The sequence below is a fragment of the Salvelinus namaycush genome, unplaced genomic scaffold (genome assembly GCF_016432855.1).
Source record: "Salvelinus namaycush isolate Seneca unplaced genomic scaffold, SaNama_1.0 Scaffold852, whole genome shotgun sequence".
NCBI classification, from domain to species: Eukaryota; Metazoa; Chordata; class Actinopteri; order Salmoniformes; family Salmonidae; genus Salvelinus; species Salvelinus namaycush.
In genome coordinates this window covers 92,371-110,859 of record NW_024061589.1, presented here as the reverse complement: position 1 = coordinate 110,859, position 18,489 = coordinate 92,371, and the positions used below count along the sequence as shown (strand labels likewise).

The 18,489-nt window shown below is 50.4% G+C and overlaps 1 protein-coding gene across 2 annotated transcripts in view; it reads right to left on the bottom strand.

Moving 5' to 3' along the window:
- Positions 1-109: 109 nt before the first annotated feature.
- The window catches only part of LOC120043068 (protein FAM135A-like), a 32,094-nt gene continuing 13,714 nt past the window's right edge, over positions 110-18,489 (bottom strand). For both annotated transcript variants that reach the window (XM_038987790.1, XM_038987791.1), the window contains exons 3-4: positions 15,834-15,913; positions 110-425 (exon numbers count right to left, since the gene is read on the bottom strand). In XM_038987790.1, coding sequence (XP_038843718.1) covers positions 235-425; positions 15,834-15,913 — 271 coding nt within the window. In that variant the 3' untranslated portion in view covers positions 110-234. The remainder of the gene's footprint in view (positions 426-15,833; positions 15,914-18,489) is intronic.

Here is an 18,489-nt window from a genome sequence, read left to right as displayed (position 1 = left end):
GCTTCCTCATCTTAGGCCTACAGTCTAGCTTCCTCATCTTAGCCTACAGTCTAGGCTTCCTCATCTTAGCCACGTCTAGCTTCCTAGCCGTCTAGCTTCCTCATCTTAGTCTAGCAGTCTAGCTTCCTCATCTTAGTCTAGCAGTCTAGCTTCCTCATCTTAGTCTAGCAGTCTAGCTTCCTCATCTTAGTCTAGCAGTCTAGCTTCCTCATCTTAGCCTACAGTCTAGCTTCCTCATCTTAGCCTACAGTCTAGCTTCCTCAGCCTACAGTCTAGCTTCATTACCTTCTTCTCATCCAGCAGCATCATGATTTTGAACACCAGCACATCATTGACAACCACCTCCTCGTTCTTATAGAGGATCTGGAAGGTCTTGCTGCAGATGACGTCATCGACCACGGCTGCAGGGAAGGGCAGATCAGAACCTGTAATGAGAAGACATTTGTTTGAATGCAGAAAATCATCAACACAGTAACATACAATGTCTGTATTAACAAAATAACTGAGATTAACCGGAGGCTAGGAACTGGAGAGAAGTGGGGGGGTTAGGTACTGGAGAGGAGTGGGGGGGTTAGGAACTGGAGAGGAGTGGGGGGGTTAGGTACTGGAGAGGAGTGGGGGGGTTAGGTACTGGAGAGGAGTGGGGGGGTTAGGAACTGGAGCGGAGTGGGGGGGGGGTTAGGTACTGGAGAGGAGTGGTGGGGGGGTTAGGTACTGGAGAGGAGTGGGGGGGGTTAGGAACTGGAGAGGAGTGGGGGGGGTTAGGAACTGGAGAGGAGTGGGGGGGGTTAGGAACTGGAGAGGAGTGGGGGGGGTTAGGAACTGGAGAGGAGTGGGGGGGGGGTTAGGTACTGGAGAGGAGTGGGGGGGGGGGGTTAGGAACTGGAGAGGAGTGGGGGGGGGGGTTAGGAACTGGAGAGGAGTGGGGGGGGGTTAGGAACTGGAGAGGAGTGGGGGGGGGTTAGGAACTGGAGAGGAGTGGGGGGGGTTAGGAACTGGAGAGGAGTGGGGGGGGTTAGGTACTGGAGAGGAGTGGGGGGGGTTAGGCACTGGAGAGGAGTGGGGGGGTTAGGCACTGGAGAGGAGTGGGGGGGTTAGGTACTGGAGAGGAGTGGGGGGGGTTAGGCACTGGAGAGGAGTGGGGGGGGTTAGGTACTGGAGAGGAGTGGGGGGGGTTAGGCACTGGAGAGGAGTGGGGGGAGTTAGGCACTGGAGAGGAGTGGGGGGGGTTAGGCACTGGAGAGGAGTGGGGGGGTTAGGCACTGGAGAGGAGTGGGGGGGGTTAGGCACTGGAGAGGAGTGGGGGGGGTTAGGCACTGGAGAGGAGTGGGGGGGTTAGGTACTGGAGAGGAGTGGGGGGGGTTAGGTACTGGAGAGGAGTGGGGGGGGTTAGGTACTGGAGAGGAGTGGGGGGGGTTAGGTACTGGAGAGGAGTGGGGGGTTAGGCACTGGAGAGGAGTGGGGGGGTTAGGCACTGAGAGGAGTGGGGGGTTAGGCACTGGAGAGGAGTGGGGGGGGTTAGGCACTGGAGAGGAGTGGGGGGGGTTAAGGGCTGGAGAGGAGTGAGGGGGTTAAGGGCTGGAGAGGAGTGGGGGGGGTTAAGGCTGGAGAGGAGTGGGGGGTTTAGGCACTGGAGAGGAGTGGGGGGTTAGGCACTGGAGAGGAGTGGGGGTTAGGCACTGGAGAGGAGTGGGGGGTTAGGCACTGGAGAGGAGTGGGGGGTTAGGCACTGGAGAGGAGTGGGGGGGGTTAGGTACTGGAGAGGAGTGGGGGGGGTTAGGTACTGGAGAGGAGTGGGGGGGTTAGGTACTGGAGAGGAGTGGGGGGGGTTAGGTACTGGAGAGGAGTGGGGGGGGTTAGGTACTGGAGAGGAGTGGGGGGGGTTAGGTACTGGAGAGGAGTGGGGGGGGTTAGGTACTGGAGAGGAGAGGGGGGGTTAGGTACTGGAGAGGAGTGGGGGGGGGTTAGGTACTGGAGAGGAGTGGGGGGGGGGTTAGGCACTGGAGAGGAGTGGGGGGTTAGGTACTGGAGAGGAGTGGGGGGTTAGGTACTGGAGAGGAGTGGGGGGGTTAGGTACTGGAGAGGAGTGGGGGGGTTAGGTACTGGAGAGGAGTGGGGGGGGGGGGGTTAGGTACTGGAGAGGAGTGGGGGGTTAGGTACTGGAGAGGAGTGGGGGGTTAGGTACTGGAGAGGAGTGGGGGGGTTAGGTACTGGAGAGGAGTGGGGGGGGGTTAGGCACTGGAGAGGAGTGGGGGGTTAGGTACTGGAGAGGAGTGGGGGGTTAGGTACTGGAGAGGAGTGGGGGGTTAGGTACTGGAGAGGAGTGGGGGGGTTAGGTACTGGAGAGGAGTGGGGGGGTTAGGTACTGGAGAGGAGTGGGGGGGGGGGGGGGGGTTAGGTACTGGAGAGGAGTGGGGGGTTAGGTACTGGAGAGGAGTGGGGGGTTAGGTACTGGAGAGGAGTGGGGGGGGTTAGGTACTGGAGAGGAGTGGGGGGGTTAGGTACTGGAGAGGAGTGGGGGGGGGTTAGGTACTGGAGAGGAGTGGGGGGTTAGGTACTGGAGAGGAGTGGGGGGTTAGGTACTGGAGAGTGGGGGGTTAGGTACTGGAGAGGAGCGGGGGGGTTAGGTACTGGAGAGGAGTGAGGGGGATTAGGCACTGGAGAGGAGTGAGGGGGATTAGGCACTGGAGAGGAGTGAGGGGGATTAGGCACTGGAGAGGAGGGGGGGGGGTTAGGTATTGGAGAGGAGGGGGGGGTTAGGTATTGGAGAGGAGTGGGGGGGGGTTAGGTACTGGAGAGGAGTGGGGGGGGGTTAGGCACTGGAGAGGAGTGGGGGGGGGGGTTAGGCACTGGAGAGGAGTGGGGGGGTTAGGCACTGGAGAGGAGTGGGGGGGGTTAGGTACTGGAGAGGAGTGGGGGGGGGTTAGGTACTGGAGAGGAGTGGGGGGGGGTTAGGTACTGGAGAGGAGTGGGGGGGGGTTAGGTACTGGAGAGGAGTGGGGGGGGGTTAGGTACTGGAGAGGAGTGGGGGGGGGGGTTAGGTACTGGAGAGGAGTGGGGGGGGGTTAGGTACTGGAGAGGAGTGGGGGGGGTTAGGTACTGGAGAGGAGTGGGGGGGGTTAGGTACTGGAGAGGAGTGGGGGGGGTTAGGTACTGGAGAGGAGTGGGGGGGGTTAGGTACTGGAGAGGAGTGGGGGGGGGTTAGGTACTGGAGAGGAGTGGGGGGGGGTTAGGTACTGGAGAGGAGTGGGGGGGGGTTAGGTACTGGAGAGGAGTGGGGGGGGTTAGGTACTGGAGAGGAGTGGGGGGGGTTAGGTACTGGAGAGGAGTGGGGGGGGGGGGGGTTAGGTACTGGAGAGGAGTGGGGGGGGGGGGGTTAGGTACTGGAGAGGAGTGGGGGGGGGGGTTAGGTACTGGAGAGGAGTGGGGGGGGGGGTTAGGTACTGGAGAGGAGTGGGGGGGGGGGTTAGGTACTGGAGAGGAGTGGGGGGGGGGGTTAGGTACTGGAGAGGAGTGGGGGGGGGGTTAGGTACTGGAGAGGAGTGGGGGGGTTAGGTACTGAGAGGAGTGGGGGGTTAGGTACTGAGAGGAGTGGGGGGGGTTAGGTACTGAGAGGAGTGGGGGGGTTAGGTACTGGAGAGGAGTGGGGGGGGTTAGGTACTGGAGAGGAGTGGGGGGGGGGGTTAGGTACTGGAGAGGAGTGGGGGGGGGGGTTAGGTACTGGAGAGGAGTGGGGGGGGGGGGTTAGGTACTGGAGAGGAGTGGGGGGGGGGGTTAGGTACTGGAGAGGAGTGGGGGGGGGGTTAGGTACTGGAGAGGAGTGGGGGGGGGGGTTAGGTACTGGAGAGGAGTGGGGGGGGGGGGTTAGGTACTGGAGAGGAGTGGGGGGGGGGGTTAGGTACTGGAGAGGAGTGGGGGGGGTTAGGTACTGGAGAGGAGTGGGGGGTTAGGTACTGAGAGGAGTGGGGGGGTTAGGTACTGAGAGGAGTGGGGGGGGTTAGGTACTGAGAGGAGTGGGGGGGGTTAGGTACTGAGAGGAGTGGGGGGGGTTAGGTACTGAGAGGAGTGGGGGGGGTTAGGTACTGAGAGGAGTGGGGGGGGTTAGGTACTGAGAGGAGTGGGGGGGCTAGGTACTGGAGAGGAGTGGGGGGGTTAGGTACTGGAGAGGAGTGGGGGGGTTAGGTACTGGAGAGGAGTGGGGGGGTTAGGTACTGGAGAGGAGTGGGGGGGGGTTAGGAACTGGAGAGGAGTGGGGGGGGTTAGGAACTGGAGAGGAGTGGGGGGGGGTTAGGAACTGGAGAGGAGTGGGGGGGGGTTAGGTACTGGAGAGGAGTGGGGGGGGGTTAGGTACTGGAGAGGAGTGGGGGGGGGTTAGGTACTGGAGAGGAGTGGGGGGGGGTTAGGTACTGGAGAGGAGTGGGGGGGGTTAGGTACTGGAGAGGAGTGGGGGGGGGTTAGGTACTGGAGAGGAGTGGGGGGGGGTTAGGTACTGGAGAGGAGTGGGGGGGGGTTAGGTACTGGAGAGGAGTGGGGGGGGGTTAGGTACTGGAGAGGAGTGGGGGGGGTTAGGTACTGGAGAGGAGAAGAGTGGGGGATTAGGTACTGGAGAGGAGAAGAGTGGGGGATTAGGTACTGGAGAGGAGAAGAGTGGGGGATTAGGTACTGGAGAGGAGAAGAGTGGGGGATTAGGTACTGGAGAGGAGAAGAGTGGGGGATTAGGTACTGGAGAGGAGTGAGGGGTTAGGTACTGGAGAGGAGTGGGGGGTTAGGTACTGGAGAGGAGTGGGGGGTTAGGTACTGGAGAGGAGTGGGGGGTTAGGTACTGGAGAGGAGTGGGGGGTTAGGTACTGGAGAGGAGTGGGGGGTTAGGTACTGGAGAGGAGTGGGGGGGTTAGGTACTGGAGAGGAGTGGGGGGTTAGGTACTGGAGAGGAGTGGGGGGTTAGGTACTGGAGAGGAGTGGGGGGTTAGGTACTGGAGAGGAGTGGGGGGTTAGGTACTGGAGAGGAGTGGGGGGGTTAGGTACTGGAGAGGAGTGGGGGGGTTAGGAACTGGAGAGGAGTGGGGGGTTAGGAACTGGAGAGGAGTGGGGGGTTAGGCACTGGAGAGGAGTGGGGGGGTTAGGCACTGGAGAGGAGGGGGGGGGTAGGTACTGGAGAGGAGGGGGGGGGGGTTAGGTACTGGAGAGGAGTGGGGGGGTTAGGTACTGGAGAGGAGTGGGGGGGTTAGGTACTGGAGAGGAGTGGGGGGGTTAGGTACTGGAGAGGAGTGGGGGGGTTAGGTACTGGAGAGGAGTGGGGGGGGGGGTTAGGTACTGGAGAGGAGTGGGGGGGGGGGTTAGGTACTGGAGAGGAGTGGGGGGGGGGGTTAGGTACTGGAGAGGAGTGGGGGGGGGGGTTAGGTACTGGAGAGGAGTGGGGGGGTTAGGCACTGGAGAGGAGTGGGGGGGTTAGGCACTGGAGAGGAGTGGGGGGGGGGGTTAGGTACTGGAGAGGAGTGGGGGGGGGGGGGGGTTAGGTACTGGAGAGGAGTGGGGGGGGGGTTAGGTACTGGAGAGGAGTGGGGGGGGGGGGGTTAGGTACTGGAGAGGAGTGGGGGGGGTTAGGTACTGGAGAGGAGTGGGGGGGGTAGGTACTGGAGAGGAGTGGGGGGGGGTTAGGTACTGGAGAGGAGTGGGGGGGGGTTAGGTACTGGAGAGGAGTGGGGGGGGGGTTAGGTACTGGAGAGGAGTGGGGGGGGGGTTAGGTACTGGAGAGGAGTGGGGGGGGGGTTAGGTACTGGAGAGGAGTGGGGGGGGGGTTAGGTACTGGAGAGGAGTGGGGGGTTAGGTACTGGAGAGGAGTGGGGGGTTAGGTACTGGAGAGGAGAAGAGTGGGGGATTAGGTACTGGAGAGGAGTGAGGGGTTAGGTACTGGAGAGGAGTGGGGGGTTAGGTACTGGAGAGGAGTGGGGGGTTAGGTACTGGAGAGGAGTGGGGGGTTAGGTACTGGAGAGGAGTGGGGGGTTAGGTACTGGAGAGGAGTGGGGGGTTAGGTACTGGAGAGGAGAGGGGGGGTTAGGTACTGGAGAGGAGTGGGGGGGTTAGGTACTGGAGAGGAGTGGGGGGGGTTAGGAACTGGAGAGGAGTGGGGGGTTAGGCACTGGAGAGGAGTGGGGGGGTTAGGTACTGGAGAGGGGGGGGGGGTAGGTACTGGAGAGGAGTGGGGGGGGTTAGGTACTGGAGAGGAGTGGGGGGGGTTAGGTACTGGAGAGGAGTGGGGGGGGTTAGGTACTGGAGAGGAGTGGGGGGGTTAGGTACTGGAGAGGAGTGGGGGGGTTAGGTACTGGAGAGGAGTGGGGGGGTTAGGTACTGGAGAGGAGTGGGGGGGTTAGGTACTGGAGAGGAGTGGGGGGGGGGTTAGGTACTGGAGAGGAGTGGGGGGGGGGGGGGGGGTTAGGTACTGGAGAGGAGTGGGGGGGTTAGCTATTGCTGATAGAGAAAAAAATCCAAACAGTTACATATCAGGATAATATTTGACGATATATCGCATAATTATGACTATCGTAATATACATTTTTGCACTGCTTAGCTGTACCAAAACTCCAGTATTTTTCTTAATCGCTTGTTCTCCATCTTCTTTTTTTCAAATAAGGAGCCAATTTGTTCTGAGTACGTTTATTTCCATGACTGATCAAAAGGTGTTTTCCATAGGCTCTCTGTCCCTCTGCAGCAGACATGTGGTGAGCAGTATGTTGGAACATGGAATACTAATAAAAATCACAGTATCGAATAGCAATACATATCGAATTGTGAGAATTGTGATACATATCACATCAGCACCAAAGTATGGTGATAATATCGTATCGTGAGGTCCCTGGCAATTCCCAGCACTACTAGGTACTGGTGAGAAGTTGGCCAGTTATCTTCCTATGAACAGCTTACAGTACATGTTCCCTCTAGCAGACATCCAGGAAGTCAGCTGTGACCTGGCAGCAGTCTGAGGCATGTCCTGGCAGCATAGACACAGTAAACAGACGCAGTCAGTCTGTTGGTTGTTTTTACACATGGCTGATGGCTTACAAGGCTGACTAACCATTTCCTATCCTTTCTAGGTGATTAACGGCACTATAGAACCTGCACCATTGTGATCAGCCGTGGAGGGACTAACAGCACTATAGAACCTGCAACTATGAGATCAGCCGTGGAGGGACTAACAGCACTATAGAACCTGCAACTATGGGATCAGCCGTGGAGGGACTAACAGCACTATAGAACATACAACTATGAGATCAGCCGTGGAGGGACTAACAGCATTATAGAACCTGCAACTATGAGATCAGCCGTGGAGGAACTAACGGTACTATAGAACCTGCAACTATGAGATCAGCCGTGGAGGGACTAACGGTACTATAGAACCTACAACTATGAGATCAGCCGTGGAGGGACTAACATCACTATAGAACCTACAACTATGAGATCAGCCGTGGAGGGACTAACAGCACTATAGAACCTGCAACTATGTGATCAGCCGTGGAGGGACTAACAGCACTATAGAACCTGCAACTATGAGATCAGCCGTGGAGGGACTAACAGCAATATAGAACCTACAACTATGAGATCAGCCGTGGAGCAACTAACAGCACTATAGAACCTACAACTATGAGATCAGCCGTGGAGGGACTAACAGCACTATAGAACCTGCAACTATGAGATCAGCCGTGGAGGGACTAACAGCACTATAGAACCTGCAACTATGAGATCAGCCGTGGAGGGACTAACAGCACTATAGAACCTGCAACTATCAGATCAGCCGTGGAGGGACTAACAGCACTATAGAACCTGCAACTATGAGATCAGCCGTGGACGGACTAACGGCACTATAGAACCTACAACTATGAGATCAGCCGTGGAGGGACTAACAACATTATAGAACCTACAACTATGAGATCAGCCGTGGACGGACTAACAGCACTATAGAACCTACAACTATGAGATCAGCCGTGGAGGGACTAACAGCACTATAGAACCTGCAACTATGAGATCAGCCGTGGAGGGACTAACAGCACTATAGAACCTACAACTATGAGGTCAGCAGTGGAGGGACTAACAGTACTATAGAACCTACAACTATGAGATCAGCCGTGGGGGGACTAACAGCACTATAGAACCTACAACTATGAGATCAGCCGTGGAGGGACTATCAGTACTATAGAACCTGCAACTATGAGATCAGCCATGGAGGGACTAACAGCACTATAGAACCTACAACTATGAGATCAGCCGTGGAGGAACTAACGGTACTATAGAACCTACAACTATGAGATCAGCCGTGGAGGGACTAACAACACTATAGAACCTACAACTATGAGATCAGCCGTGGAGGAACTAACGGTACTATAGAACCTGCAACTATGAGATCAGCCGTGGACGGACTAACAGCACTATAGAACCTACAACTATGAGATCAGCCGTGGAGGGAAAGGCCAAGGAGGAACAGGACTCCACCAACCCATGATGGAAAACACCATACTGCTGGTGGAAAATAGAATACAAGCTAATGGAACAGCTTTCTGCTGAAAATGAAAATGAAACAACCCAATTTTGGGGAATTAGCCTATTTCACCACTTAAAGTGTAACACCAACTCTAGTCAAGTGGGTGTACTACCAATGCCAGAGAGACCTGGCTGGCAAGAGACCAGAGACAAGGCCTCCTATTAATAGGCCACTTAGAAAGCCCAGGGTTGAGGTGAGGAGGAAGAACCAATCCCATTCAGCTAAAGCTCTCAGCCTCTCGCTGACTCCTATCAGGCTCAGAGCAGAAAACACTGGAGCATCCTGCAATCATATCAGGCTCAGAGCAGAAAACACTGGAGCATCCTGCAATCCTATAAGGCTCAGAGCAGAAAACACTGGAGCATCCTGCAATCCTATCAGGCTCAGGTCAGAAAACACTGGAGCATCCTGCAATCCTATCAGGCTCAGAGCAGAACACACTGGAGCATCCTGTAATCATATCAGGCTCAGAGCAGAAAACACTGGAGCATCCTGCAATCATATCAGGCTCAGAGCAGAAAACACTGGAGCATCCTGCAATTCTATCAGGCTCAGAGCAGAAAACACTGGAGCATCCTGCAATCATATCAGGCTCAGAGCAGAACACACTGGAGCATCCTGCAATCATATCAGGCTCAGGTCAGAAAACACTGGAGCATCCTGTAATCATATCAGGCTCAGGTCAGAAAACACTGGAGCATCCTGCAATCATATCAGGCTCAGGTCAGAACACACTGGAGCATCCTGCAATCATATCAGGCTCAGAGCAGAACACACTGGAGCATCCTGCAATCATATCAGGCTCAGGTCAGAACACACTGGAGCATCCTGCAATCCTATCAGGCTCAGGTCAGAAAACACTGGAGCATCCTGCAATCCTATCAGGCTCAGAGCAGAAAACACTGGAGCATCCTGCAATCATATCAGGCTCAGGTCAGAACACACTGGAGCATCCTGCAATCCTATCAGGCTCAGGTCAGAAAACACTGGAGCATCCTGCAATCCTATCAGGCTCAGGTCAGAAAACACTGGAGCATCCTGCAATCATATCAGGCTCAGGTCAGAACACACTGGAGCATCCTGCAATCCTATCAGGCTCAGGTCAGAAAACACTGGAGCATCCTGCAATCCTATCAGGCTCAGGTCAGAACACACTGGAGCATCCTGCAATCCTATCAGGCTCAGGTCAGAAAACACTGGAGCATCCTGCAATCATATCAGGCTCAGAGCAGAAAACACTGGAGCATCCTGCAATCCTATCAGGCTCAGAGCAGAAAACACTGGAGCATCCTGCAATCCTATCAGGCTCAGAGCAGAAAACACTGGAGCATCCTGCAATCATATCAGGCTCAGAGCAGAAAACACTGGAGCATCCTGCAATCATATCAGGCTCAGAGCAGAAAACACTGGAGCATCCTGCAATCATATCAGGCTCAGAGCAGAAAACACTGGAGCATCCTGCAATCATATCAGGCTCAGAGCAGAAAACACTGGAGCATCCTACAATCATATCAGGCTCAGAGCAGAAAACACTGGAGCATCCTGCAATCATATCAGGCTCAGGTCAGAACACACTGGAGCATCCTGCAATACTATCAGGCTCAGAGCAGAAAACACTGGAGCATCCTGTAATCATATCAGGCTCAGAGCAGAACACACTGGAGCATCCTGCAATCATATCAGGCTCAGGTCAGAACACACTGGAGCATCCTGCAATCATATCAGGCTCAGAGCAGAAAACACTGGAGCATCCTGCAATCATATCAGGCTCAGAGCAGAAAACACTGGAGCATCCTGCAATCATATCAGGCTCAGAGCAGAAAACACTGGAGCATCCTGTAATCATATCAGGCTCAGAGCAGAAAACACTGGAGCATCCTGTAATCATATCAGGCTCAGAGCAGAAAACACTGGAGCATCCTGCAATCATATCAGGCTCAGAGCAGAAAACACTGGAGCATCCTGCAATCATATCAGGCTCAGAGCAGAAAACACTGGAGCATCCTGTAATCATATCAGGCTCAGAGCAGAAAACACTGGAGCATCCTGTAATCATATCAGGCTCAGAGCAGAAAACACTGGAGCATCCTGTAATCTCATCCTCCTTTGTCCCCTCTTAATCCCCACTGTGACAGGAGGATTGGTTGTTGGGGGACAGAATGCAGCGTATTGTGAGGCTGGAATGGAGGGAGCAAAGGCATTCCTCTCAGTGCAGACCAGGGCAGGGATGAGCTGTGACTGTTCCAGGCTGCCAGGACTCAGAAAAGAGATGGGAACAAGGCTGGTTTTGTGACATCAACCAGTCCTGCCACTCTGCCAGCTCCAAACCAACAACAAAATCCAATGGAGGAGAAGACCAAATCTACATTCATCTGAAGGGTTTCCCTCAATGTCTTTCAACCAAGAGTATCACTGTCAGTTCAAATGGATATTGAACTGACACATTGGAACTCTAGACGAATACCATCTTTCACATTAAAATAGACAGCTTCACCATTCTGGAACGCACAAAATCAGACCAGACGATTTAGAGAAGAGCTTCATATCATATTTACTATCTCTCCGCTTGCTGCCCTTTGAAATAACCTCTCTGACAAATGAATCAACCATACAGGCTAGCTTTTATAGGTGGTCACGTACACTAGCAAATAGCATCAAGGATCCAGTTCCTTAACGTCTGGCCTAATCATTCCCTTCATAGTACAAGATGATGAAGGAGAACCAAGAACTTAAACAAAACCCTCCCAAACGATGAACAATATGGAACCTGCTACACTTGTAATCCAAAAACACCTCTGTTAATGAAGCATAACGAATGGTTATAAAGCATACGGCACCACTTGGACTCGGATCATAATTCCATCTTGCTCTCACATCGTTAAAAACAGAACATTACAGCTGAAAAACCTTGGATAAGGTAGGTGAAGGATTGGTCTGAAATAAATATGGACTTGTTAAAAGGCTGCTTTGACTGTACCATTTGGGAGGAATTATGTGACACAAACAAAAACATTGAGGAACTGAATGGGACCATTACTGACTACATACAGTGTGTTCTGAAAGTATTCAGACAGCCTTGACATTTTCTACATGTTGTAACGTTACAGCCGTATTCGAAAATTGATTTAAAAAAAGAAGCAATCTACACACAATATCCCATAACGACGAAGTGAAAACAGGTTTTTAGAAATGTTTGCAACCCCCCCCCCAAAAACAGAAACACCTTACATACATAAGTATTCAGACCCTTTGCTATGAGACTCCAAATTGAGCTCAGGTGCATCCTGCTTCCATTGATCATCCTTGAGGATGTTTCTACAACTTGATTGGAGTCCACCTGTTATAAATTCAATTGATTGGACATGATTTGGAAAGGCACACAGCTGTCTATATAAAAGGTCCCACAGTTGACAGTGCATGTCAGAGGAAAAACCAAGCCATGAGGTCGAAGGAATTGTCCGTAGAGCTCCGAGACAGGATTGTGTCGAGGCACAGATCTGGGAAAGGGTATCCAACAATGTCTGCAGCAATCGGGGGAGAAGGGCTTTGGTCAGGGAAGTGACCAAGAACACGATGGTAACTCTGACCTGAATGCCAAGCGTCAAGTCTGGAGGAAACCTGGCACCATCCCTACAGTGAAGCATGGTGGTGGCAGCATCATGCTGTGGGGATGTTTTTCAGCAGCAGGGACTGGGACTAGTCAGGATCGAGGGAAAGATGAACGGAGCAAAGTTCAGAGATCATTGATGAAAACATGTTCCAGAACGCTCAGGACTTCAGACTGGGGCGAAGGTTCACCTTCCAACAGGACAACGACCCTAAGCACACAGCCAAGACAACACAGGAGTGGCTTCGGGACAAGTCTCTGAATGTCCTTGAGTGGCCCAGCCAGAGCCCGGACTTGAACCCGATCGAACATCTCTGGAGACCTGAAAATAGCTGTGCAGCGACGCTCCCCATCCAACCTGACAGAGCTTGAGAGAATCTTCAGAGAAGAATGGGCGTATGATGCTTATAGCGTCATACCCAAGAAGACTTGAGGCTGTAATCGCTGCCAAAGGTACTTCAACAAAGTACTGAGTGTTAGGTTCTAAATGAACCGAGTAAAAACTCACGGATGATTTTTAAAGATCAAACCAAGTTTATTCACCCAAAGGGTCAGACAGCGAACAGTCAAAGACATGTTCCCACCAGCACAAGTATATACACCCCAATTTGGGTGAAGTCTCCTCCTTCCCTCTAAAGAATTATATCTTTATTGCTAGGCAGGAAGTTAAGTGATGCAGGTAATAAACTGTTCCTTCTCCCTTAATGTGGCCTGACCTCGGCCCCCATTCCGCACTAATCCACATCTCTCCACCCTTATCAGTGACTGCAACCATGTGATTGCCTTTCCTTTACTCAGTACATTCCAAGCCTCTGGCTCATATCCATCCTTAACTGACCCCACCATATACATTCCTCCTACAGAAACCCATTCAGATACCCATATACATTCCTCCTACAGATACCCATTCACTTCCGGTGTAGAAACCAGACTGTGGCACTCCTCATTTCCATAGGATACCTGATGATTAACAACATTTCAAGTTGACAAGTCAGACCCCATTATGAGTAAAGGGTCTGAATACTTTTGTAAATGAGATAGTTGCTTTTTTTATGTGCAAAAATGTCATCCATTTTAGAATAACAATACATGGGAGGCATGGAAATGTCTTAACCAAACGACGGGTATGGAGAAGAACACCTTGGCAGCAATACCACTTACTGATAACAATCTAGCCAATCAACTGAACCACTTCTTTGCCATATTTAAAACAATGGACAGGATTTCTGTAAATGACTTACCCCTCCCGAATGACAGTCCCAGAATCATCTCTGAAAAGGTTGTCTTTCAGCTCTTCTCCAAACTCAACCCTCAGAAAGCAGAAGGCTGTGATGGTCTAAGTGGGATGTCATCAGGGAGTGTAAATGGCTGTGTAACATGTACAGAATACTTTGTCAAATGTCATTGGACAGCAGCAGAACCGCACAAATCTGGCTGAAACTATTGTGCCCATTCACAAAGTGAATAATCCCAAATCCCTGAATGACGGTCATCCCATCTGCTTGCCCTCTGTGATAATCTAATGGTTGGACCCCATTGTCCTGGGACACCTTCTCCTGCACACAGAGAGCCTACTGGACTCGTTCCAGCTGGCAAATAAACCAGGCTGTGGATCTGAAGATGCACTGGTCTTCCTCCTTCATAAAATCTACATGATCTGGATAAACCATGTTCATATGCCACAATACATTTTGTAGATTTTATTATCTGCCTTCCACACATTGCATCCTGATATTCTGGTCAACAAACTTGCGACCATGGGCATCAACGCACGTCTCATCAACTGGATCAGGTGTTCTCTCACCAGTCGGGTCAGAAGAGTGAGGTTCAATGTGAATACATCAGAACCCACTAACCGCCAAAATGAGGGTACCCCAGGGCAGTGTCCTTTCACCGGTTCTGTTCACCCTCTACACTAACGTTTGCACCCAAATAACACCAGAAGGTGCAACAGTAAAGTATGCAGATGATACAGCAAGCGTTGGTTTAACAGAGGAGTCCAGGATGACTACAGGACAGAAGTAAGGAAAACACATTCTTAAATGGGGGAAAACAAAGGAAATGACAAACCTCAGAAACATAAGATGATACCGGGCCGTTTCACATCGACTTAAAATAGAATCAGAGCAATACAAATATCTTGGAACTATAATTGACTCAAAACTCTCCTGAACTCAAACATAACAGATATACAAGAGACAACAAGGACTGTATTTCATGAGGAGATTAAAGAAATATCAGGTAAACAAAATAAAAACAACCACATTGTGTTTCCAAGCCTGGTACAAACAGCTATCTATCTCTAATAAAAACACCCACATTGTGTTTCCAAGCCTGGTACAAACAGCTATCTATCTCTAATAAAAACACCCACATTGTGATTCCAAGCCTGGTACAAACAGCTATCTATCTCTAATAAAAACACCCACATTGTGTTTCCAAGCCTGGTACAAACAGTTATCTATCACTAATAAAAACACCCACATTGTGTTTCCAAGCCTGGTACAAACAGCTATCTATCTCTAATAAAAACACCCACATTGTGATTCCAAGCCTGGTACAAACAGCTATCTATCTCTAATAAAAACACCCACATTGTGATTCCAAGCCTGGTACAAACAGCTATCTATCTCTAATAAAAACACCCACATTGTGATTCCAAGCCTGGTACAAACAGCTATCTATCTCTAATAAAAACACCCACATTGTGATTCCAAGCCTGGTACAAACAGCCATCTATCTCTAATAAAAACACCCACATTGTGATTCCAAGCCTGGTACAAACAGTTATCTATCTCTAATAAAAACACCCACATTGTGATTCCAAGCCTGGTACAAACAGCTATCTATCTCTAATAAAAACACCCACATTGTGTTTCCAAGCCTGGTACAAACAGTTATCTATCTCTAATAAAAACACCCACATTGTGTTTCCAAGCCTGGTACAAACAGCTATCTATCTCTAATAAAAACACCCACATTGTGATTCCAAGCCTGGTACAAACAGCTATCTATCTCTAATAAAAACACCCACATTGTGTTTCCAAGCCTGGTACAAACAGCTATCTATCTCTAATAAAAACACCCACATTGTGATTCCAAGCCTGGTACAAACAGCTATCTATCTCTAATAAAAACACCCACATTGTGTTTCCAAGCCTGGTACAAACAGCTATCTATCTCTAATAAAAACACCCACATTGTGTTTCCAAGCCTGGTACAAACAGTTATCTATCTCTAATAAAAACAGCTGTAAAAGAAGGAGTTAATCTGAAGAACATGGAAGCTCTGTTCTTGGAGAGAGAAGTGAGAATTGCCACTGACCTGACACACCCACTCAACCAGGAGTACAGATCCTACCATCAGGCCGCAGATACTGACTCCATCTTTACAAAACCCCAGAGCCCAGAAATCAGCAATTCCCACCAGTATAAGTCAATTGAATAAATAACTACTGTGAATAAAAAACTAACCCCTACTGTGCTGTGATGTTGTTTGTTGAGATGCAAGACAAATTTCCCGAAAACGGACACACAAATAATAATTATTAATAATACAAAAGAAGGCGATTTCTTAATGGTTGAAACACACACAACTAAAGCATTTTAGTGAAAGAGTGTGTGAGTGAGAGAGCGAGAGAGCGAGAGAGCGAGAGAGCGAGAAGAGAGAGAGTGTGTGTGTGTGTTAACTGACCTGGTGGGTGGAGTAGACTGGCCTCTACTTTGTGAGGGACTCGTGGTGGCACCTTCATACTGGCACGGATCTGGTAGAACCTGGGAGACAAACAGTTAGCAATGAAAACAACAGGAAGGACATAGTGTTCACCCTACCAGGACTGGAACCCAGGCTCTTGCAGCTGTCAGTCCAACATCTTGATGAGGCAGGTAGACACTGCATGTTCTAATCCAAGGTCCCTACAGAATGTAGCAATTCTAAGCACAGAACTCATTTGATGGGACATACTGTAGCTTTAACCCAATAGAAATTAGAACAATTGGCCTATTAAAAATCTCTAGCCTACAGAGCCTTCAGGAAGTATTCACACCCCTTGACTTCTCCCACATTCTGGTGTGTTACAGCCTGAATTTAAAATGGATTAAATGTCGTTTTTTTTGTCACTGGCCTATACACCATACCCCATAATTACAAAGTGGAATATGTTTTTAGATTTTTTTTGACAGATTAATAAAAAATGAAAAGCTGAAATGTCTTAAATCAATAAGTATTCAACCCCTTTGTTATGGCAAGTCTAAATAAGTTCAGGAGTAAACATTTGCTTAACAAGTCACATAATAAGTTGCATGGACTCACTGTATGAAATAATAGTGTTTAACATGATTTTTGAATGACTACCTCATCTCTGTACCCCACACATACAGTTATCTATAAGATCCCTTAGTCGAGCAGTGAATTTCAAACACAGATTCTAATGCCTCCCAAAGAAGGGCACCTATTAGTAGAATGGTTCCCCCCAAAAAAGCAGACATTGAATATCCCTTTGAGCATGGTGAAGTTATTAATTACACTTTGGATGGTTTATCATTACACCCAGTCACTAAAAAGATAAAGTCATTCCTAACTCAGTTGCCTGAGAAGAAGGAAACCGCTCAGGGATTTCACCATGAGGCCAATGGTGACTTTAAAACAGTTACAGTTTAATGGATGTGATAGGAGAAAACTGAGGATGGATCAACAGCATTGTAGTTACTCCACAATACTAACCTAAATGACAGAGTGAAAAGTCTGTACAGAATAAAAAATATTTCAAAACATGCATCCTGAGATATGTCTGTATTTAATTTTCAATAAATTTGCAAACATTTCTAAAAACATGTTTTCATTTTGTCATGAGGATGTGTGTGTAGATGGGTGAGAAACACATCTATTTAATCCATTTTGAATCCAGGCTGTAACAACATGTGGAATAGGTCAGGAGGTATGAATACTTTGTGAAGACAGTGTATAGAAAGAGTAAGAGTCTGGCTCTGTCGGAGTAACCTACAGGCCTGTAGTTTAGAGTGGAGACAGGGGAGAGACAGCCTCGTAAGAAGAGAACAGTCTGTGTAGGTTTACTAAAGGCATGTAAAACGAGCTTTCACTTTTCATGAATGAATAATGAGCACTTTCTTTAACACTCACTCGTGTGTTAAACTCACATTTAAAGTATTGATGAGTAAAGAAAGACCAGGGCCCATATTCAAACAAACATGTACTGATCTGGGATCAGTTCTCTCTTTAGGATCATAATGAATAAGATTACATGACAGCCTGGGTGGACCTGATCCTAGAACAGCAGTCCTACTCTGAGACTGTCTGCTGGTCAGTGCTCTGCTCAGGACAGGACAGTATTACAACATGCTGTCTCCTTTTGAATGTACATTTCCCAGATGTATAAGAGATGTTTGGCTGGTATAACCTGACTACTAGGCTGACTTGGAGCCGTGACTGGTATAACCTGACCACCAGGCTGACTCGGAGCCGTGGCTGGTATAACCTGACTACTAGGCTGACTCGGAGCCGTGGCTGGTATAACCTGACTTCTAGGCTGACTCGGAGCCGTGGCTGGTATAACCTGACTACTAGGCTGACTCGGAGCCGTGGCTGGTATAACCTGACTACTAGGCTGACTCGGAGCCGTGGCTGGTATAACCTGACCACCAGGCTGACTCATAGCCGTGACTGGTATAACCTGACTACTAGGCTGACTCATAGCCGTGACTGGTATAACCTGACTACTAGGCTGACTCATAGCCGTGACTGGTATAACCTGACTACTAGGCTGACTCGGAGCCGTGGCTGGTATAACCTGACTACTAGGCTGACTCGGAGCCGTGGCTGGTATAACCTGACTACTAGGCTGACTCGGAGCCGTGGCTGGTATAACCTGACTACTAGGCTGACTCGGAGCCGTGGCTGGTATAACCTGACTACTAGGCTGACTCGGAGCCGTGGCTGGTATAACCTGACTACTAGGCTGACTCGGAGCCGTGGCTGGTATAACCTGACTACTAGGCTGAGGGGGGTGTTACATTGGGGGGGGGGGGTTACATTGTGATGCTGCAGCAGCACCAGAAAGGAGCAGCCTATCCCACTGGTGTGTCCGTCTGAACCACATCCCATGTTTGTTTCCTGACTCGCCACATGTTTCCAATGGAAGGAAAGCAGACAGCCGGACACAGACCAAAATACACTAGGATATGGACTAGTCTTTTATCACACCTACGTAGCAGACACAGGACTGTGCATATGAGGTGCTGTTGAGATCGCTATGGATCAATGTTCCCTCTAAGCTGCGCTCGTGTGTAGATCCCTGGGACTGCCGGACAGAAGAAATATCAGCCCTCGCAGA